The 22564-nt window shown below is 40.7% G+C and overlaps 1 protein-coding gene across 1 annotated transcript; it reads right to left on the bottom strand.

Moving 5' to 3' along the window:
• Positions 1–3965: 3965 nt before the first annotated feature.
• Positions 3966–16750, bottom strand: Steep1 (STING1 ER exit protein 1). The gene is made up of 7 exons (XM_048450408.3): positions 16564–16750; positions 16216–16333; positions 11110–11151; positions 9037–9175; positions 8120–8209; positions 7354–7446; positions 3966–6260 (listed from the first exon to the last, which is right to left on the bottom strand). Exons 1-7 carry the CDS (start codon positions 16685–16687, stop codon positions 6198–6200), a joined length of 669 nt encoding a protein of 222 aa, XP_048306365.1. The 5' UTR covers positions 16688–16750; the 3' UTR covers positions 3966–6197.
• Positions 16751–22564: the final 5814 nt, after the last annotated feature.

The raw sequence follows: 22564 nt of genomic DNA on the forward strand, positions 1-22564 counted from the left end.
AAAGAACCAAACACCTGTACAGATGCCAATTTTCCATAAAATGGTCTTCAGATATTATAAAATCCCAAAAATCCTAGAAAGAATACTGAACATAGCAGCAAGTTGATTTTAAAATAAAGGAAAGACGAAACTCCATAATAGCCCAAAATAATTACAAAACAGGACAAAGGTGGAAGAATCATGACCAAATGTTAAAAACTGTCCCTAAAGCTGCAATAAGCAAATCAAGACACTCTATATAGCTAGGCAGAGTGGCATATGCTTATAGTCACAGTTACCTGGAAAGCTGAAGCAGGAGGATCACTTAAGCCCATAAGTTTACAACCAGTCTATGAAACATAGCAACACTAAGAAATGAAAACTGGAAAGGTAGTAGAGGCTGGGGCTCAGTGGTCGAGTGTAACATCTGTGAAGCTTCACAATTAAAAAGGAAAACAAGTACTATGTGGGTAAAATAACAATGGATGAAACATAGTGAGCTGGTGGTTTTGTTGTTGTTGAGCCAGGGTCTTGATTATGCAGTACTGGTTGGTCTGGAACAGGCTGGCCTTGAACTCACAGAGATGCAAAGTGCCTTTGCTTCCTGAGTGCTGAAATTCAGGGTAGGTGCCACCACACCCAACCATGAACTGACATCTGAAAAACTATAAAATAGATGAAGGAAAAATAGTCTTGTTAATAACTAGGTGTCATAGACAGGTGACGGTGGTGCACGTCTTTAATCCCAGCACTCAGGAGGCAGAGGCAGGAGGATCTCTGTGAGTTCGAGGCCATCCTGGTCTACAGAGCCAGTTCCAGGGTAGCCAGGACTGTTATAAAGAGAAACCCTGTCTCAAAAAACCAATATAATAATAATAATAATAATGTGTCAAAACTAGACATTTAAAAAAAATAAACTGACACACAACTTATGCATTATACAAAACTACTTCAAAATAGACGACTACAGATGTAAATGTCAAAAATACAACTTTCACAAGTACAGAAGATATTCATGATTGACTCAAGAAAGGTACAACAAAAAGGCTGGAGAGATGGCTCAATGGTTAACAGCACTTGCTCTTGCTGAGGACCCAAGTTCGGTTGCCAGCACTACAGAGGCTCACAATCATATGTAATTCCAGTTCCAGGGGGTCCAATGTCCTCTTTTGCCTTCCACAGGCAGATCCATACAAGTGACAATACACACACATACACATAAATAAAAGGAAATAGAAATCATTTTTGAAAGAAAGACATTACACTCAGCGAAAATGCAAACCAGGGTGGGAGATATTCTAACTCTATATGGACTGAGATCCAGACTATAAAGATCTCCTAATAAATCATAAAACGAAACAAACAAAACAAAACAACAAAAAACTCAAACAAGCAGGTTTAAAATGTGTAGAAGATGACAGGCAGTGGTGGTGGGCTCCTTTAATCCCAGCACTCACGAGGTAGAGACAGAAGGATCTCTGAGTTTGAGGACAACCTGGCCTACAGAGCCAGTTCCAGGACAGCCAGAGCTACACAAAGAAACCCTGTCTCGAAAACAAAAACAAAACAAATAAATAAAACATAAAAAGTTCAACATTAAAAAATGGGTAGAAGAGCTGAATACACACTTTACCAAAGATATACAGATGGAAAATTAACATATACATATGTGTATAGCAAAAAAAGAAACCAATTCAAACTGACAAAGCTCTTGCATAAACATTTCTCTAAAGATGCTATCTAAAAGGCCATATGCCTATGAGAAGATCCCCAACATCACCAGTACCGAAGAAATGCAATAATACAATGAAATTTCAATATGGGTACAGAGAAATTTGAGCCCTTATATATTGTTGGCTCGTGACTGTGAGAGATTTTGAAGCAGTACAGACAACAAGCTAAGGAAAACAGAATGGAATCGCCTGCAAAAATTACAAATAGCCAGAGCTGGTTGTGCAGGTCTGTAATTCTTGGGAGGCAAAAAAGCAGGGAGATCTTGCATTCAAGGTCTGCTTGGGGTAGCAAAACCCCATCTCAAAAACTTATTTAATTTTTTTTAAGGGCTTGGGAAACAGTTCAGTGATAGAGTAACTTGTATAGAATGTGGAAGACCCAAGATTTAATGCCCACTACAAAAACAAAACATACCACCCCAAACCCTAGAACTATCTTACTTCTGAAATCCAAAATAACTGAAACTAGAATGTCCCAAAGTTATTTTTACGCAGCCATGTTGACTGCAACATTATCCAAACAGCGGTCTACTGACACGAGCGAATAAATAAACTGTATACACATGCAGGGAATTATTCCACCCTAAAAGGGAAGGCGATTTAGCACACACCTGGACGAACACTGAGGACTCATGCCATGTGAAGTAGACCCCTCGCAAAAAGAAGTGCTATATGATTTCACATACAATAAGTACCTAAATTAGACAAATTCACTAGAACAGAAAGAACATCATGGTTATCAGGGCTTAGGAGTCCCTTTGTGTCCGGGTTTCAGATTTAGAAGATGCAAAGTTCTATAGATTTGATTCAATCATGCATGATTAACACTGTTGAACTACACAATTAAAAATGGTTAGATGGCCAGGTGTGGTGGTACATGCCCTTAATTCTAGCACTTGGGGAGCAGAGGCAGGAGGACCTCTGAGTTTGAGGCCAGTCTAGTCTACATAGTGAGTGAATTCTAGGACGGCCAGAACCGATAGTGAGACCCTGTCTCAAACAAACAACAAAAAAATTAAAGCTAGAGACTTGGCAGCCCAAGTGAGAGTTCAAGGTCACTGCTGGGAGACTTAGCTCAGCGGTAGAGCACTTCAACTTCAGCCATTAGATACTAGATTCAATCTCTGCTAGCAGCTAAAGAATAAAAATCCCACAGCCATCAGGGTTGCCTGTTTCTAAAGATATGGGCTGGAGAGATTGCTTAGTATTAAGAGCACTTTTTTCAGGGTTGGGCTTTTAGCTCAGTGGTAGAGTGCTTGCCTAGCAAATGCAAGGTCCTGGGTTTGGTCTTCAGCTCGGGGGGGGGGGGGGGGAACAAAAAACAACTCAGCTTTTTGTTGAGCCCTGTCTTGAAAAAAACAAAACAAAACAAACAACAAAAAACACTTTTTGCTCTTGTAGAGGACCTGGTTTCCATTCCCAGCACCTACCCATGACCTCCAGTTCCAAGGGATCTCATGCCCTCTTCCGACCTCTGCAGGCACCAGGCACACATGAGATACACATACATATAATGCAGGCAAAAGGCTCATATAAAAATTAAAATTTAAAAGATCTTTAAAAATCTACTAAAACACACTAAGCATTTAATCCTAACACTCAGGAGGTAGAGACAGAAGGCTCTGGAATTCAAGGTCAGCCGCAGGTACACAGGGAATTTGATGTCAGCCTGGGTTATATGAGATTGTGTTTCAAAAACCTAAAATTAAAAATTAAATCTAAATTAAAAATCTAAAATTAAAAATAAGAGTCAGACACTACATGAGACCACATCTCAAAATCAAAAAATGGTTAAGATAATAAACTTTTTTAAAAACTGTAATAAAAGCACTATGTTCAACATCATCTATCACTAGGAAAATTAATAAAAGTTAGTAGCTAACCGAGAAAAGCACAGGATATATAGTCCGTGGCAATATGAATCTTAAGATGATCAAAACAAGCTAGTTTAGTTTATTCCATCCTATTATTTATATATTTTATATTTTATTTTTCGAGAAAGTCTTGCTTGCTATGGTGCCCAGGTTGGTCTTAAACTCCTGAACAAAAGTGATCCTAAGTGTTAGAACTAGATGTGCATGCCAGGACACCCAACAAGATAGCTTAGTCTTTAAAAAGCTTTTCAAATTCTCTTAAATGACAGTCACAATTACAAATGTCACCATCTATTAGAGTGAGAACATTTCATAACATTTTCATATTTTGTCATAGTTGATCATTTGCAAAAAGAAAAGAGAGTATGACTTTCCAAAATTTCAATATGGCTCTTTTTATTAAAATTAACACATTTGCTTATAAAAACATTAGAAATTAATAGAGAAAGTACATCATATTGTTTCAATACTTTTTAATAAAAAGAGAAAAATGAAATGTACACACTCACTTGATATTAATGACATAATGTTTCATATCGTTAAGGAAGCAAAATTTGTAACTTGAGCCAGAAGTTGAAATGGTTAGGATTTATCTAACAGCAAATATTTCAGAAAACATGTAGAAGTATAATCACAGAATTGCTTTAGGGGGTTCTCTAGCTGAATATTTTTACATTGCACGTCACTTGATTTTTCAAAATGATTTATGTTCTGATCTAACTATACATACATATAAATAAAGATTCCACAGGAGAAGCAGTTCAGCATAGTAGAGCTTGAGTTTTAAAGTCAGATTTTTGGCTTTCCCAATTCCTGGCTAGTGGCTCTTGGGGAACTTGAAGTCTGAGCTTCAGGGGTATTCATTTGAAAAAGGTGATGACAAGAGTTAACTATCATAGGAGGTATTGTCAGAGAGAGCCAATACCTCTAAAGTGCTTTCCACAGCATCTGACACACACCAAGTACTCAGTGGAGAGTAATGAGTATTAATGCTGCTATTACTATTAGGTTTCATTATTACTAACAAAATAAGAGCCCCTCAAGTCTAAACACACACCTAAAAAGGTCTACAAGGAAGTAAGTCCGTGAGACTAGCAATAATCAGAGGCTGTGGCCAGAGACTAGAAGCCTGAATGTCTGAGGAGGTGTAAGTATATCCAAGCTGTGCACATAGGAATGTGGGGATAAAGTGGAGTAAAGGCAGAGGTCATTGTCTGGTGGACACAGTTGGTCATTCATACAATGTCAATTCTGTCTCACAACTAGGAGAGGAAAGGAGGTGAAGAATTAGCCAAAGGAAGATCCCATTCACTGGCTGCGGAGTAACTGGGAAGGTGGTAACATGGTACCAGTCTGTGCATTCCCAGCATTCCCAATCCTCTTTGGCCCAGTTTTTGCGAGCTCAACTGTACATCCACTCTAGCCTACTTTTCCCTGCAAGTAATGAAATCAGAAAAAAAGGCAAAGAAAATGACTTCCCGACAGCACCTCACAAACAAGTCTTAAAAGTGCAATTGGTCAGAGATAACACCAGGAGGGCAACACACTCCATGTTTCCTCACGCCTTGCAATACAGGCAAACAGATAGGAATATGGGAAGAACCACGTGGATACTGACATCACTGAAGGAATGACACACTTCAAACAGGCTTCTGCACATAGCAAATGGAAAACAAGACACCCAACAGATAATCTACTCTCACTATGCCCCCTCCTGTGTACTCACAGTAATTCTCCCAGCTGACTGACTAGCTCCTTTGGGTTACTTAGCAAGGCCATATTTTCATTCAGACCTGAGCTACCCTACCCCTGCATCGGCAATCTGGCTCTTTCTCTTTTTTTGTTTTTGGTGCTGGGGATGTCCTCACACATGCCTAGCATGTACTCCATTACTGAGCTACACCCCCAGCCACATGGCTTTTCCTTCTTTGATTCTGTAGTTTCATATGGCATGGCTCACATATAACTCTACTATTTTAAGTAAAGAAATTTTTCTGCAGATTCGGGTTTCTAACTGATTTCTACTGACGACAAGAGAATGATTCAAACCCTAGTTAATTCTAAGGATAGTTTGAAGATCAGAGACAGAATCTCTTAAAAGGATCCACCTTTTAAAAATTAGAAGGAATTAATTTTAATTCCTGCAACTTTCCTCTCATACCATATTTTTTTTCAAAAATTTTAAAGACGAAATAAAAAATCCACCAACCTTAGAAACTAGAGACTTATCTAGCCCTAAAGACATCATAGAAGAGGACCGACAGGGAAGCCAGGCACGGTGGTGCATTCCTGCAGCTACAGCACCGGAGAGGCTAAGACATCAGGTTCACAAGTTCAAGGCCGTCCTCCAGTGTGTACCAGGAACTTGTCTCAAAGACAAGTAAGACAGAAAACTTACTTTATACAAAGATTTTGAAAACAATCTACCTCCTAGAAAGCAAGTGAAATGGAGTCAAGGATTTCAGTAAAAGACAAGAACAACAATGCAGGGAACTCAATGGGATGGTCAGAAAGATTCTTCCTGGGACACAGAAACGAGACCATGAAATCAAGAAGCTCTTTCATCTTGATCTAAGTGCCGGCCTCCAGTCTGAACTCAGAAAGATCTGAATTATTTGAACTGGTTGTCGATCAGAGTCCCTTTCATTTTTGCTTTCTTGGCTTCCAATTCAGCCTGGAAAGAAAAAAAAGTATGCCCTGATACATCACAATCACATGAAATTCTTAACATTTCTTCTTTATTCTAGCTGTCCCACTCGCCCTAACTGCTCAGTGTATAAGCCAAACGTGGTTTTTACAATCCTTATCCATCAATTCAAAACTCTGGCTCATGAAAGCTAGATATAAAATTACATGTCTATGTGTGTGTAGACCATCAAGGGGAAGGAGGGATGTGTGCTAAGAAAGCAGAAGGAGAAGCAGAATGGAGACCAGTAATCCATGAACTAGGGAGCTAGAGGGAGGAGGATCAGGAGTTCAAAACCAGCTTACATAGCAACTGTCAGGTCAGCCTGGACTAATCCTGTCTTGAAAAAAAAAAGAGAGAAAGAAAACAAAAAAGCAGAGGAGGGAGACTATGCAAACCAACCAGAGGGGGTGGGGACATGGGAAGGCTGTGGGGTGGGGACATGGGAAGGCTGTGGGGTGGGGACATGGGAAGGTTGTGGGGTGGGAACATGGGAAGGCTGTGGGGTGGGAACATGGGAAGGCTGTGGGGTGGGGACATGGGAAGGCTGTGGGGTGGGAACATGGAAGGCTGTGGGGTGGGGAAAGTATGGGGTGGGGAAAGAATGAGAACAAAGATAATGAGACACTTCTTATGAAATGCCATGAAGAAACTCACTATATAAACTAACCTAAAAAATTTAAAAATGTAGGTCCCACCCTACATAGAAATATCATGCTCCAAGTTAATCCCGTGGATGAAGCAGAAAACTAGCAGTGCTTTAAAAGCAATGACAGCCCCAATTTGGGTAAACTGAGGTAGCACAACTGTATGTCATCACGTACTGGAGAGCACTCAAAACCCCAGCCCTTAATCCTGACCCTAGCGAGCAAGTAGCAGGTTTAACCATCACCCAAGTTAGGGCTGGCAAACAAGATTTCTAATTAGTGCTAGACCCCAGTCACTATTTACCAACACAGTCAGAGCCTGGGGTGAGGAAGGTGGCAGCCAACTATACTAGTAACTTCCCAGAGCCTTTGCAAATCACTCAAAGCAAGAAATCCAAGCCAGGAGGCCTGCGCCCTTCCCCCATGCCACTCACCAGCTCTTGCAGTCGCCTCTTGCTCATGCCTTTGCGCTCCAGCTGTTTTTCAATCACTTTGGCATTCTGTGCATAGGAGTCGGCAACTTCTCTCTATAGGGAAAATGAAGGGCCTTCAGATCAGCGCACTTACCAGGAACTGCAATCAAGACCTCAGGAGTTATTTGCACTACTCAAGTCCAGAAATTGGAACTCAAACAGCAGGCCTCCCTACACTTCCAACTCTTCATCTTCTCAATAACTCAGGAGACTTCAGGTTTCCATGGTGATCATTTGATAACATCCCTCCATAAAAAACACTTGGCTTGAAATACCAGAAAAGTAACTGCTGTTACTGCTAAGGACAGACTCAAACCATCAGCGCCTGCCTGGGAGGAACTGAAAATTTTTCAGTCCAGTACCTTATTTATTGTTGGTTTGTTTTGGAGATAGGATCTTGCTATGTAATACATGCAGACCCTGAACTTAAGACGCTGCCGTCTAAACCTCCAGAGCACTGGGATTATAGGCCTGAACTGTCAGGTCTGAATCCAGTTCAGTAGTTTTAAAATTAAAAAGTGATGAGAGAATCCACATTTCTTGTTCTCATTTTATAGATGTCCCTCCCATTCAGGGAAACAGGTACTCCCAATAGCACTGAGTTTCTCACTAGCAGAGCAGGATGTGAAAGCAAGGCTGCCAACTGTTCTGCTCCGCAGAGGCTCTAACCAGAGTCGCCTTACTCCTCCTCCCCGATTCCAATTCCCGTGAAAGCCTAAGCACTTACAGCCTCTATCTCTTCTTCTTCCTCATCAATGGTAGACACAGTAACAGAGCTGAACTTGCCCATGTCTTTAGTCCGCTTGGTCATCATCACCTAGAAGAGAAGGAAAGGTATCAAGCTAAGGTCACCTCACAAGGATCCATGAGCCGTGGAAGCACGTGCATTTGTGTGCACGTCTGTGTACAGGAACGGTGTGAGAATACCTGTCTCTTAGGGACAGGACATGCTAATGTCAGTGTTTTCAAGCATTTCCTTTTGAGGCTTTGGGTTTCTTTTCTTTCTTTCTTTTTTTTTTTTTGAGAGTCAGTTTCTATGTAGCCCTGGCTGTTCTGGAACTCACTCTATAGACCAGGCTAAACACGAATTCAGAGATCTGCTTGCTTCTGCCTTCCTCCTGATTGATGGGATTAAAGGTGTGTGCCACCACTACCTGGCAAAAGGTAGCTGGAGAGACAGCTGCGGGTGCTGGGAACCGAACTCATATTTTTGGTTGTGAGGCTAGCCTTTAATGGCTGAGCTATCTCTCCAGTCCACTATTTAGGGAGTTTTGAGTATATTTAAAAATCATTCTAATTCATTGAGGATTTAATTGGCTTTTCTTCTAAAAAGAAAAAAATCTGAAAAAAGGAAAATAAAAATTATACAATTTGTAACCTTACAAGATTACTGCATATCAAGCAAATAATAAATATCATAGTTCTATAATATCTGCCTATACACAACAATTGCATTTTCTTAATAAATAATATTATAGATGTATAGGTGAAAGTTTCTTTATTTTAAAGCTTAGGGGGCAGTGCTCCAGCTCAGTGGGTCTTGCGTAACATGTTCGAGTACTACGTATGATCCCCAGCATTAATGAAACTCGGGACTAAATGTGTAGCTATATTAAGTCGCCTGTGCCCTCGGATGATAATTACCTTCTTAGGAGGCTCTTGCTTCTGAGTATATATATTGGTTTTCCCGAAGCCTTGACCAAATTTCACTACTGCTCCATCCACGATGAACGTTACAGGTGCATTCTTCGGCTGGGACTGGTAGAAGAGCGGCAGCCCACACCTGCAAACAGGGAGTGAATCTCAGCAAAGCTCTGGTTCTACACCCCAAAGCATGACTTACAAAGGAGACTTGCTTTCTCGGAAGAGCTTTGTTTGTGGCATAAAATGTTCTCCTTTCTCCTAACGGACTGGGCGAGAATCAATTAGGATGCATGTTGAAATTTCTGATCAGGTTCCTAGGCCTCGCCCATAAGATCCTGGTTTGGCAAATGTAGGGGGTGAGTAAGGCCTGGGACTCTGCTCTTTTCAACGGCATTCCACATGGTTATTTTTGACACTAGACAAAATTTGGGAAATGCTATGTAATGCTACTATTGGCTTTGTAGTAAAAAACTGCTACTGTTACGCTCAGGTGTCTTAGCACTGGCTTGGGCATTCTGTCGCCTTTACAGCAGCAGAGAAAACGAACACTTTCTTTGGCTGACCATTATGCTTTTTGAGCTAAAAAGTAGACCTACAAGATATGATAAAAACCAGCCTCATCAATCCAGTATGGTGAGGAGCTCCAAGCCTTCCTATCTTCTACCTGTTTTCCTCTGCTTCAATGCTCCTACTCTGAGTCTTTTGAGAGCTAAGACACAACTGTCATTACATAAAGATTGAACTTAACTGCCAGGCATAGAGGCTGGTCTTTAATCCCAGCACTCTGGAGGCAGAGGCAGGTGAGTTCAAGGCTAGCCTGGTCTACATAGTAAGTTCTCGGATAGCCAGGGCTACACAGAGAGATCCCATCTCAAAACAACAATGACAAAACTTGAACTCACTAATATTCTTACTATTAATAGCCTAAAGCTGGAAGTTTTGCTTTAAATAACATCCTTTAAGATTCTTAGCTTTATAGTCTAATAATAGATTTTATATGTAAACCTGGAACTAAATTATATTGTGTCACATTTTCCATTATGACTCAGACAATTCTACTTCAAAAGAAAATATATATTGACAATAAAATCTATCTAGAATACTCACAGCAACTTTACAGATAATAAATAGCCTACACTGGAAGCAACTCAAATTCATTGTAAATGGGTAAACAAACTGACACAATGGAATGCTCAAAAATAAAAGCCACTGTGAATGAGTAAATGAACTAATAGGATGGGAGAGTCAGCAGTTAAAAAAAGATACATATAACAACCTGGATGAATCCCTAAAATGACAAACTGAGGAAAACTAGGTCTAGAGGCCAGTGAGATGGCTGAGCGGAAAAGGAGTCTGCTGTCAAGCTGGAAAGCCTGAGTTCGATTCCCCAACACCCACATGCAAGAAGGCAAAACTCTTCTGCAAGTTGTCCTTTGAGTCCGACATGTATTCCATGTCATGGACATGTGCAGAGAAGAAAGAGACGGCGGGAGGGAAGGAGGGAAAGGAAAAGAGAAAGACAGAAGGTATAAAGACATGTATTTGTACAGAGATGTTAGGAACGGTGAAAGTACTATGACATAAAGCAGGGACTACCAGGGAGAAGGGTGAAGGGTGCTGGAAATGTTTTCTATCATGATGGGGGTGGCATTATTTTACTGTATTTTTCTGTCAAAACTCATCGACTTGAATATTTAGATGGGTGCATTTTACTGCAGACATATTACATCTTGATCTTTCAAATTATACTATGTTAAAAACTCAACTTTTTGCCTGGTGTGGTGGTGCATGCGTACAATCCTAGTACTTGGGAGGCTAGGGCAAAGGAGCAAAAGCTCAAAGCTAGACTGAACTACATATCAAGACCCTGCCTCTGAGAAAAAAAAAAGATCCTCCTTTTCCTTACTTTTGTAATCAGCTGGTCGGGGTGGATTTAACTAGCATCTTTGGAAAGCATATTAGAATTTGGTTTGAAGGCCTTTGAGATTACCGAGATCAAAAAGAGATTATTTCCCTAACACAGTATGCTTTTACTGATCCATGCTCAGAAAAACCCACACTGTCGATACTTACTTTGCACACTTCTTTCTGTATTGACGTTCAATGCCCTCAGGCCTACACAGAAAATGGAAGTTAAAAAATGAAAACTTACAAGCAAATCTCATAACCAATTAACCTCCTAGCTCATTTTCCCCATCATTCACCTCTTATCATAACTCATGGTAAAAGTTCAGAAGTTCTTCATTTCGTAGATCGACTAATTAAGCATGTATTAAATATATAACCCCAGCATGCAATCCTTCTCTCACGAGCATGTACTGAGCAACTAAGAGGGTTGTGAGCAATTAATGATAATGCTAGCTAAGCAGAGAAACGGGTAGCAGTATTAATAGTCAAAATCATGATTGGTCTTGTAGTATCAACAATGATAGTCACAATAATATAGCAGCAACCAATTATACAGTCAGCTCTTTGCACCCACAGCTTCTGAAATCTGTGGACTCCACCAACTATGGACAGAAAATATTAGACAAAAGTTGTGTCAGGGGATGGGGAGATGACTCAGTGAGTAAGAGTGCTTGTTCTGCCAGAACAAGGACCCAAGTTAGAATCCCCAGGATTCACATAAAAAGCCAGCCATGGCTATGTGTATGCCTGTAACCCCAGCACTGGGAGTTGATATGCAAATTCTGATAGATCACTGGTCAGTCAGCCTATTTGAAATGGCAAAGTTCTGGTTCAGTGAGAGACCCTGTCTCAAGGAAATAAAATGCAGTGACAGAGGAAGACACCCTAGCATTCAGTTCTAGATTATGCATGTATATATACACCCATGCACCTATGTGCATGCAAAAACATACACACACAGCACAAAGTTGTATTAGTACTGAAATGCAAATATTTTCTCATCATTATCCCCTAAGCAATGCAGTATTAATTATTTCTTAGCATTTCATTGGCTAGTGTATTATAAATAATCTGGGTCTGGTGTTAGTGAAAGTCCATTCCCAGTGACATACTTCCTTCAACAAGGCCACACCTCCTAATCCTTTCCAATAGTCTACCAACTGGGAACCAAGCATTCAAATAAGCCTATGGGAGGCCATTCTCAGTCAAACCACCATACTACGAAATTATTCTCTAGAGAACTTGCACCAATTTACACTAGCAGCAATGTATTAAGAGTTCTGTTTCTCTACTGCCTCACTGATAGTGTATGTTAGCTAAGTGCATCCCAGCCAATTTCACACGTGAAAAATTAGATCTTCATGGATGCAATAGCATGTACTCAGGAGGCTGGGGCAGGAAGATTATAGTTTGAGACCCACCTGGGTAACATAGCAATACGCATCTCAGAAACAAAGGGAAAAGAAAATGAGACCTGTCAATTTGCATTTCCTTTTTCAAAACTGAAGGCAGACACCTTAGTGCTAAAGTGACAGCCATTTGTGCGTTTCATTTTTGTGAACTGTTGGTTCATATCTTTTGAGTCAATTTTTTCTTTTACGTTAAGGAGACTTGCACTATTAATAAGTCTTGCAAGTGTTTCTTTCTCAGTTTCTTATTTGTCTTTGATTTTTTGTTTTGCAATATGTGGAAATCTTAGATTGTTCTATAGTCAGTACATTTCTATAGTCATAACTTATTTCTCTTTGCTCTCACTGTCTGCCATGTATGTCAGAACATAGACAGCACTTCTTCAACCTGAATTCCTAATCCAACCACTTATTCTAGAATCTGCTCCCATTAGTTTCTTCTTCCAAATCACTCTCTAAATAGAGGCAGAAGTGGCTTCCCTAGTACCATCTAAGAACATAACTGGTTTCTACAGCATCTTATCCAGTCTCCCTCTTCCACATTCCTGATTACATTTTCAAAGAAGTTCTCATGTGACTTTCTCTACCAATCCTTTGTTTTGTTCATATGGTTTTAATAATCATAATTACTTGCTTTTTCTATTTATTATTTTTTCATCATTTCCATCATCCATCCCCTGAGATCAGACAGACTTTGCCTTATCTCTCTATCTCCAGAGCTGAGCAAAACACTAGATATAGGGACTGGAGAGAGGGCTCAGCAGTTAAGAGCACTGACTGCTCTTCCAAAGTAACTAGGTTTAATTCCCAGCATCCATATGGTGGTTCACAACTGTCTGTAACTCCAGTTCCAGGGATCCAATGCCTTCTTCTAACCTCTGTGAGGTACACATGTGGTAAAGAAATAGACACGCAGGTAAAATAACATACACATAAAATTAAAAGAACTGTACACAGAGAAGATGTACAATAAATAGTAAATGGATTCATCTAAATAAAGAAACTAAACTGGTAATCAAGAAGCTTTTTCTGAGATAAGATCTTATTGACGCTGCCCAAGATGATCTAGAGTTTGCCTATGTAGCCCAGGCTGGCCTTAAACTCAAAGCAATCTTCTTGCTTCAGACTCCCACATGCTAGGATAACAGTTGTAAGCCACTGCATCTCGTTGACAAAGTTAAAAGTTTTCTTTTCTTTTCTTGAGACACAGCATCTCTGTGTAGCCCTGGCTGTCCTGGACCTCACTCTGCAGACCAGGCTGTTCTCAAACTCTGAGATCTATCTGCCTTTGCCTCCTGAGTACTAGGATCAAAGGTGTGTGCCACCACTGCCCAGCCAAGCTAAATTCTTAAGTGGAGCAATCTGTAATAGCAGCAGAGGTGGCAGCACCACACTGTCTGAGAGAAGCCACAGAAACTTCATGAAGAGATGGTGCTCGAGCCACAGCTCTGATAGAAAGTGGGATTTCATTTGAATGAAATAGTCCATATATACATGGTGTATTCATGGAATTGCTGCTATATAGAGAGAATGTCTGAAGTCATCAGGACTTAAAACCCAAGAATTTCCTACCAGTATTATAGACATAAAAACACTGCCAGATTATTCTATGAACAATTATAAGACAATAAATCAGGTAACCTAGAAGTCCTAGAATGAAAAATAAAGACATAGCTGGGTATGGTGGCACTTGTCTGTAAACCCAGCACATGGTAGGCTGAAGCAGGAGGATTGAGTTGAAGGCCAGACTAGGCTGCATAGTGAGAACCTGTGTCAAAAAAAAAGAGAAAAAAATAACACAAATTATTATTCTCACTCAAGAAGTAGGTGGGAAAGATGGGCCATGTGTGCTCAGCAACTGGCGAAAAAGAGGAACACTAAGAAGAGACTAGAATTCTGCCTTGGCTAGCCAAAGAGCACAGAGTAAGCCCTTGGAAAAGCTGCACAAGACTAGAGCATGAACTATGTCAAAGGGGAGTGTGCTTGCTTGTTGGTAAGTTCTAGGAACTCTGAACCCCAAGAGTGGCTTGGCTACAAGTCCCCGGCCTAGGACCTGCCATTAAATAAGGTACTACTTGCTACTAAGTATGGTTAGTACTATAGCTGATTCATCCTAAGGGTAAGGCTGATCAGATTTCAGGGTTTCTACTTCAGTCTAGGGTCACCCAGTAGTTTTCTTGACCAGGTTTGTGATGTTACAGGAGACTGCAGACTTGTTGTATTAAATTGCTGGTGGTCTGAAAGAAAATGGCCCCCAAAGGGAGTGGCACTATTAGGTGTGGCTTTTTTGGAGTAGGTGTGGACTTGTTGGAGGAAGGGCTTTGAGGTCTCCTATGTTCAAACTACATCCAGTGAAACAGTCCTGTTGCTTGCATATCAACATAACAGTTCCTTCTCCAGCACCATGTCTGCCTGCATGTCATCATGCTCCCTGCTATGATGATAATGGACTAATCCTCGAAAACTGTAAGCCCCTACCTCAAAGAAATGCTTTCCTTTATAAGAGTTGCCATGGTCATGGTATCTCTTCACAGCAATAGAATCCCTAACTAATGCAATTGCTTTCTGTACTAACTGAATAATGCATAATACTATTATATGCCTAACTTTCTATAAATATTATATGTAATTACTACAGTGATCCTAAAGCTAGTTGATAGTTTTCAAAACCAGATTTCTAAATAATGGGGGAAGATCAAACACAGCACAAAGTGACCCATGTAATCTGAGCCCCTGAGAGATACAAGCAGGAGGATCAGGAATTAAGGTCATTTTCCGCTAAGTAGCCTCCTATTCCAGGCCTGTGCTATAAAAGAGACTGTCAGAAAAACAAACAAATGAAAATAAACAAAATCTTAAAATAATAAGAGAAGAAGGACTGGAGAGATGGCTCAGAGGTTAAGAGCACTGTTTACTCTTCCAGAGGACGCGGGTTCTATTCCCAGTACCCACATGGCAGCTCATTATCAACTGCAACTCCAGTTCCTGTTCTGGCCTCTGTATGCACCAGGCACACAAATGATACACAAACATGCATGCCGGCAAAACATCCATACAGAGAAAATAAAATTTATAAAAATTAAAAGGCACAGAAAAAGCCACATGATACAGGCAGATAGTGAAGTGATGCACTGATGAGCCATGGAACGCTGTGTATTGCTGGGGAAAAATCCATTCAAGAGTGAGAGATGGCTCAGAAAATAAGGCATTTGCCACCAAACTTGATGACCCACATTCTATTCCTGGGACCCATAGCCTTCACCTACATATAACCTAGGCAACATGAGCATTTTTTGTTTTTTCTTTTAAATTTTTGGGTTTTTGTATTATCTGTTGTGGGCACGGATGGAGCTGCCATGGCCTGCCTGTCTGGAGGTTAGAAGACAGCTTCTAGTACATAGTTTTCTTCTTCTACCATATGGTAGCTTCCTCACTGACGTCTTTAATATAGACTGCTCTATTCATTCACAGATCTGGTACCTAGCTCAGTACCTGGTACACGATGGCATGCATCAGCTTACAGACTGGGAATGTTAACTCTGTAGGAGAGTGCTCATCCTGGAAGACTAAGGCCCTGCAAATAATATCGATAGCAACAACTAAAGTTGCAGGCTGTACAAACTCATTCAAACCTGTAATTGGAACATCACAGCTATCAAATGCAAAGAGAATAAAGTTTCAGTACCATTTCAACAAAGTACAAGAAAGAATTTGCTGCATTAGCATAAGTTAGACTACTAACACAAATGTCAAAGTATCAGACCTAACTATGTGAGCTGATCAACACTACATAGAATAATTTACATTCTTCACAAACAGACCTCAACACAGCAGGGAAATAGACAGAGCATTAAGCCCTTACCTCCGAAGATAGGTAGTCTCCTCATCTTCCGTGTTACAAAACTTATGAGCATGTTTGGCAGCATCAATCACGCGAGACCGGTCCCGAGGCCTCATAGGTAATTTCTCTAATTGACAATCTAAAGGAATGAAGAAAGATTTCGTCGCTTAGAACCACTTAAAAATATCCTGAGCCTAGAGTGGTGGCGCGCGCCTGTAATGCAGGAGGATCACCGGCAAGTTCGAGGTCATTCTAAGCTACGGAGTGAATTCAAGTTCGACCTGAGCAACTTGTCTCCAAAAAAAAAAAAAAAAAAAAAAAAAAAAAAAAAAGCCCGACGTCTCGCTGCAGCAGTTTCCCGCCACTCACCCAGCACCAGGACCATCTGGCCGCACAAACAATAGTAGACATGGAGGGGCTTCTCGCCGTCATCATATTCCTCGCGATCCCGGGTGTCAGAGCAGACCACCGACCGGGAAACGACTTTCGGCATAGCTCAAGCGGAGAAGCCAGCTAACTCTAAGGAAATGAAGAGTCGCGCCGAGATGGCGTCACAGATGCACGTGTAGGACCATGGCTCCTCCCTGGTCACGTGGTGGTGCCGGCCTGATTAACTTCCGGAACGTCCCATCTGGCTACAATGCAGGGGGAGGCGGGGTAGGGTTGTTGACAGATGCTCCTCTGGCTAGGCAGTTAGTTGGAACAGCTTTAGTTGTCGACACGCTCAGTATTATTTAAATTATTTTGATTTCTATACAATCATCAATATTTATCTTGTTTTATTTATTAGCACGCTAGTGTGTGTATGTTGTGTGTGTGTGTGTGTGTGTGTGTGTGTGTGTGTGTGTGTGTGTGTTGAGGTCAGAAAACAACTTTCTATTCTTTCTTTCCACTTTGTGGATCTCAAAAGATACAGCTCAGGTCTTAAGCACTTTAACCTACAGAGGCATCTCTCTGGTCCATAAATATTCACGAATTTATGTAAAACCCGACATAATAAAGGACTACACATCACACACACACACACACAGAGAGAGAGAGAGAGAGAGAGAGAGAGAGAGATACCCTAGATGTACCTGTAAATATTTTTATTTTATTGACGTTATTCAGAATGAGTATCTAATGAAGTAGAAACTTTTTTCTGCTGTAGTGGGAATTAAACCTAGAACGTTGCACATACCAGACAAGCATTCTCTGAGCTATCCTGCAGCCCCATTTCTTCGTTTCTTTAATTTAGTTTTTAAAATTTATACATTTTTATTTTATGTGTACAAGTGCTTTGCCTGAATAGGAAGGCCTTGGAGCCTCTGGAACTGGCATTACATGAGGTTGAGTTGGCCTGTGTGTCCAATAGAACCAGAGTTCTCAGCAAGAGCGGCCAGCACTCTTAACTGCTCAGCTATCTCTCCACCTTCCTTCTGTCCTTCCTTTCTTTCCTTTCCTTCTCTTCATTCCTTTCCCTTCCCCTTCCTTCCTTCTTTCTTTTCCTCTTCCTTCCTCCTTCCCTTCCTCTTCCTTTCTCCTTCTTTTCCCTTTCCCTTCCTTCCATATCCCTTCCTTTCTTTCCCTCCCCTTCCCCTTCCTTCCTTCTTTTCTTCCTTTCCCTTCCCATCCCTTCCTTCCTTTTCCTTTTCCTTCCCTTCCCCTTCCTTTCTTCCTTTCTTTCCTTTCTTCTTCCTTCCTTTCCCTCCCTTGCCTTCCTTCCTTTCCTCTTCCTTCCTTTCCCTTTCTTTCCCTTCCACTTCCTTCCTTCCCTCTTTCCTTCATTTCTTTTTATCTAATGCAATGTTTCATTATCTAGTATGAGGTAGCCTTGAACTCATAATCCTCTTCCCTCTGTGTCCTGTATGCTGAGATTGCAAGCATGTATCCGGGTGACAAGCTGAAGCTTCTTTATTTAAAAAGATACAATTCAAATTCTTTAAAAAAAAAAAGAATTCAACATGGGCACTGAAGGAGCTCAGTGGCCTGCCACAAAGCCTGATGAATTATCCATCTCCAGGCCCCACATGATGGAAGGCAAGAACAATCTAACTCTATTAAGTTGTCATCTGACTTGTGATGCACAGAGAGAGAGAGAGAAAAAGAGAGAGAGAGAGAGAGAGAGAGAGAGAGAGAGAGAGAGAGAGAGAGAGAGAGAGAGAGAGAGAGAGAGAGAGAGAGAGAGAGAGAGAGAGAGAGAGAGAGAGAGAGAAACAGGGAGAGACAGAGACAGAGACACACAGAATAATTTAAAATACTAAATCCAAATAATATGTAATCCATTTTTTGAAAGTGTATTCATGGTTGCAGGTCTTCATTCCCAGTACTTAAAAGGCAAAGGCAGGTGGACCTTGCTGGGTTTCAGGCCAACCAAATCTACACAGAGACTCTGTCTCAGAAAAAAAATCAATTTGGTAATAGTTTAGTCAAAATTGTGCAACCAATGCACTTATCTAATTCCAGAACATATTTATCATCTCAAAAGAAAATCTCATACTTATTATTAGTCATTACCTGCCTCCTTTTCATATTATAAAAAGTAATTCCTTTTTATAGTTGAATAATTTTTCATTGTGTGGATATACTATTTTTTGTTTATCCTAGCATGACTGGTTTTACCTTGTTTCCACTTTTTTGGCTTTTATAGATAAAACTGCAGTGGATATTCACATACAAGTTGCAATGGTCATGTGTGTGTACAGGTCATATTCAAGATGGTCATTTTCAACTCTTTCAGTTATGTACCTAGTAGTGAAATTGCTAGATCAGGTGCAAGTCTATATTTAATCTTATAGAACCTACCAGAGTTTTTCAAAGGAGTACACACTTTTACATTGCTATCAGCAGTGCACAATGGTTTTTACTCCTCTCCAGCCTTGCCAAGAATTATTACTTTCTGTCATTTATTGTTATTCTTTCTTTACGTGCATGTGTGCATGTGGATGCCTATGGAAGCCAGAAGGGTGCACCCGATGCCCTGCTCTTCAGCTGGAGTTACCAGCAGTTGTGAATTACCTGAGATGGATGTTGGGGATCAAACTGGGTTCCTTGGTAAGAGCAGAAAGAGCCCTTAACAACTTAGCTATCTCTCGAGCCTCCATTGTCAGTCTCTTTTTCTTATAGCCATCCTGGTAGGTATGAAGTGGTGTTTCATTGTGATTTTGATTTGTATTTTCCTGATAACTAATGATGTTGAGCACGTTTTTCATACACTGATTGGTCACTCATATATCTTCTTTGGATGAATGTCAGCTCACATCCTTTGCCCACTTTTAATTAGTCAACTTATTACTGATTTGGAAGAGTTCTTGCAGGGCTGGAGATCAAACCCAGGTTCTCATGAATTTGGGGCAAGGATTCTATCATTGAGTTCCAGGGTTCTTGACATGTTTTGGATGCTAAGCCTTAATCGTGTAGTCTTAATCATGGAAATGATTCGTGATTAGAGAAATCTTGCTTATCTTGTTTGTCCTATGTGTGAGGGACCATCTTTCATCCTTCCTTCTCTAACCCAGAAGGTTCCCTAACATTCTCTTTCTGGAGGATAGACGCCTGGGGAAACACATAGAGACAATTCACTTTGTATAACTTCAATAATTCAAGTATCAGTACTGAAATATTTTATTTTAAAGAGAGACCTTACTGAAGACTTCAGGGTTTTGTGACCAGAGGAGAACAAGGCATACACCAACTGGAATTTAAAAAGTCATTTACCGGCCCTTCCATGAAGATGTATTATTTCAAATGTAAGGCTCTTCTTTTCACAAGCTTATTGTGGTGTGTGTCTGTGAAGAGATGGGTCAGTGGTTAAGTGTACTGGCTGCAATTCCAGATGACCCGGGTTTGATTCCTAGAACCCACGTAACCATCAGCAACTCCCATTCTAGGAGATCTAACCCCCTCTCTGGCTTCCAAGGGCACTAGACACACACATGGTGCACAGGTATAAATGCAGGCAATATGCTAATGCACAAAACAAAAATTATTTTTAACTTTATTAACATACATTAATTATGCTTAATTACATATTTCACTGTAACATTTTCATATATGTATAATAATGTGTCTTGGTCATATTCACCCTCATTACTCCATCTTGTCCCTCTCCCACTTCCACTGGAGCTCTCCTTCTTCCCAGAGTTACAGGAGTGTGTTTGAGGGGTTATTTACAAGAGTATGGGCAACTGACAGTGGCTATTAACACAGAAGAAAAGGCCTCTCTTTCAATAGTCATTACCTGCCTAAATGTCCTCAAGAAAGTGTGCGGTCTCATGAGTCCCTTCCCACTCCATGACAGGGTAATGAGGGGCCCAATCTTGTGCAAGTAACCACAGCTTCCGGGAGTTCAAAAGAATGCTAAATGTGCCCAGAAAACAGCATGCCAATCGCCCTCAACCCTTCTTTCAACTCTTATATTCCTACCCCCTCTTTGGGGGATGTTTCCACAGTTCTGAAGTGGGTGGTTTAGATGTTCCATTTGGGACTGGGCTGCCAACATGAAGACTCTTACCTTCAGCATCTGGATCATGTGTGAGTCTCTGCAGTAGTCACTACCCATGGCAAAAAGAAGCTTCACCGACCAAAGCTGACAGCAGCCTTACTCTATGGCAGAAACAGAAACATGTAGACCGCGATTAGACAGGCGCCCTGGACCTATGACCTCTCCAGTCTCCAATTTTAAATTTTTAAAAAAATATTTATTTTAGTGTTTGGTGAGTGTGTGTGCGCGCACTTTCTACCAGGTAGGTCCCAGGAATATAACTCAGATTGTCAGGATTGCCAGCAGGCTCCCTGTCTAGCTCATACTAGCTTTGCGCTCAAAACTCCTCTGCTTCAGCCTCCCCTGTGCTGGGAACGCAGGCAAATACCACATACAAAACAAGACGGTCCAGCTGGGCAGTTGGTGGTGCACGCCTTTATTCCCAGCACTTGGGAGGCAGAGACAGGTGGATCTTTGTGAGTTTGAGGCCAGCCTGGTCTACAAGAGCTAGTTCCAGGACAGGTTCCAAAGCTACAGAGAAACCCTGTCTCAAAAAGAAAAAAAAAAAACCCAAGACCATCCTTCTGGTTCTGTTGGGTCTCTAGGACCTGAGCCCAGAGCTTTGTGTATGTTAGGAAAGTACTATCATTACACTAGCCCTAAGCATTAGAGCAATATTAATGAAAGTCTTAGAGAATCGTTATCTTTTATATTTTTATTCTGGAGCCCAGCCTTTGATGGCTGAGTCATCTCTCTAGCCCATGAATCACAGTATTTGATCCTTGGGTCTTAGACCAATTTCATTCCATACTATTCAACACTTGGTGACCTATGCTATAGTAACTAATTATAAGTGCTTTCACTTTTTGTGTGGCTTAGTCTAGCTCTGGAGTTAGCAAACTTTATCTATAAAAAACAGAGAATGGATGTCTTAGGGTCGGGGAGAGGGGCATGAAGCAAAATCAAGAGCATAGTGTAGGAATTTATATAAGAGAAAATTGATTTACATAAGCACTTCACTGAAAATTTTCAAAATATAACACTATTCCTTTAATATACAGATTTAATAATACAGGCCTACTAACTAGAAAGATGACATGCTTTTATAAAAGTGAATGGTATTTCTCATAATTAGGGTTCAGAATGAGTATTCCTGATCAGTAAATTCAGCTGCAGATAGTCATAGATTAACATTTATCTGTAATAAGATTTGTGAATTTGATCTTTGAAATGTTTTTCACAGAGATAAATACTACCATATATCTGTATCAGTCCACAGGGTATTATTGTAATTAAGCATATTAATCTCTAAGAAGGCATTTAAACAATTCTATTAGTTTATACTTTTAAAAAATTTTATGTGACTGGGTGGTGGTGGTGCACGCCTCCCAGCACTCAGGAGACAGAGGCAGGGAGGATCTCTGTGAGTTGGAGGCCAGCCTGGTCTACAGAGCATGTTCTAGGACAGGCTCCAAAGCTACAGAGAAACCCTGTCTCGAAAAACCAAAAAAAATTTATGTGTATGAGTGTTTTGCCTGCATGCATGTCTATGCAACACATGTGTGTGGTGCCCATGGAGGGCAGAAGAGGGCATCAGACCACCCTAAAGGTTGTAAGTTGTCTTGTGGGTATTGGGAATTGAACCCAGGGGCTTCTGCAAGAGCTGCCAGGGCTCTCAAATACTGAGCTATCTCTCCAGCCTTCATTTATACTCTTGGTGTTCATTCTTTTTCTTCAGGGTAGGGAATCAAAGACAGTCACTTCGCAGCATGCCTCTGCATTGCAGATTAATAACCTTCAGTACAAGTTTGAACAAAAGTTCCTTAACTGTACGGTTATGTTAAATTTTGAAATACAGAGGCTTTTGCACTTGAATTATGACCTGGAAAAATGATGTTGGAACTGAAA

This window comes from Myodes glareolus, chromosome X, assembly GCF_982192425.1.
Source record: "Myodes glareolus chromosome X, mMyoGla1.1, whole genome shotgun sequence".
NCBI lineage: Eukaryota > Metazoa > Chordata > Mammalia > Rodentia > Cricetidae > Myodes > Myodes glareolus.

Excerpts from the sequence above, each read along its gene's own strand:
- Steep1 (XM_048450408.3), bottom strand. The coding sequence starts at position 16,687 with ATGCCGAAAGTCGTTTCCCGGTCGGTGGTCTGCTCTGACACCCGGGAT. Across the intron at positions 16,334-16,563 it reads CCAGATGGTCCTGGTGCTGG|ATTGTCAATTAGAGAAATTA; the intron begins GTGAGTGGCGGG and ends TCATTCCTTTAG. Across the intron at positions 8,210-9,036 it reads AGCAAGAGCCTCCTAAGAAG|GTGATGATGACCAAGCGGAC; the intron begins GTAATTATCATC and ends CTTCTCTTCTAG.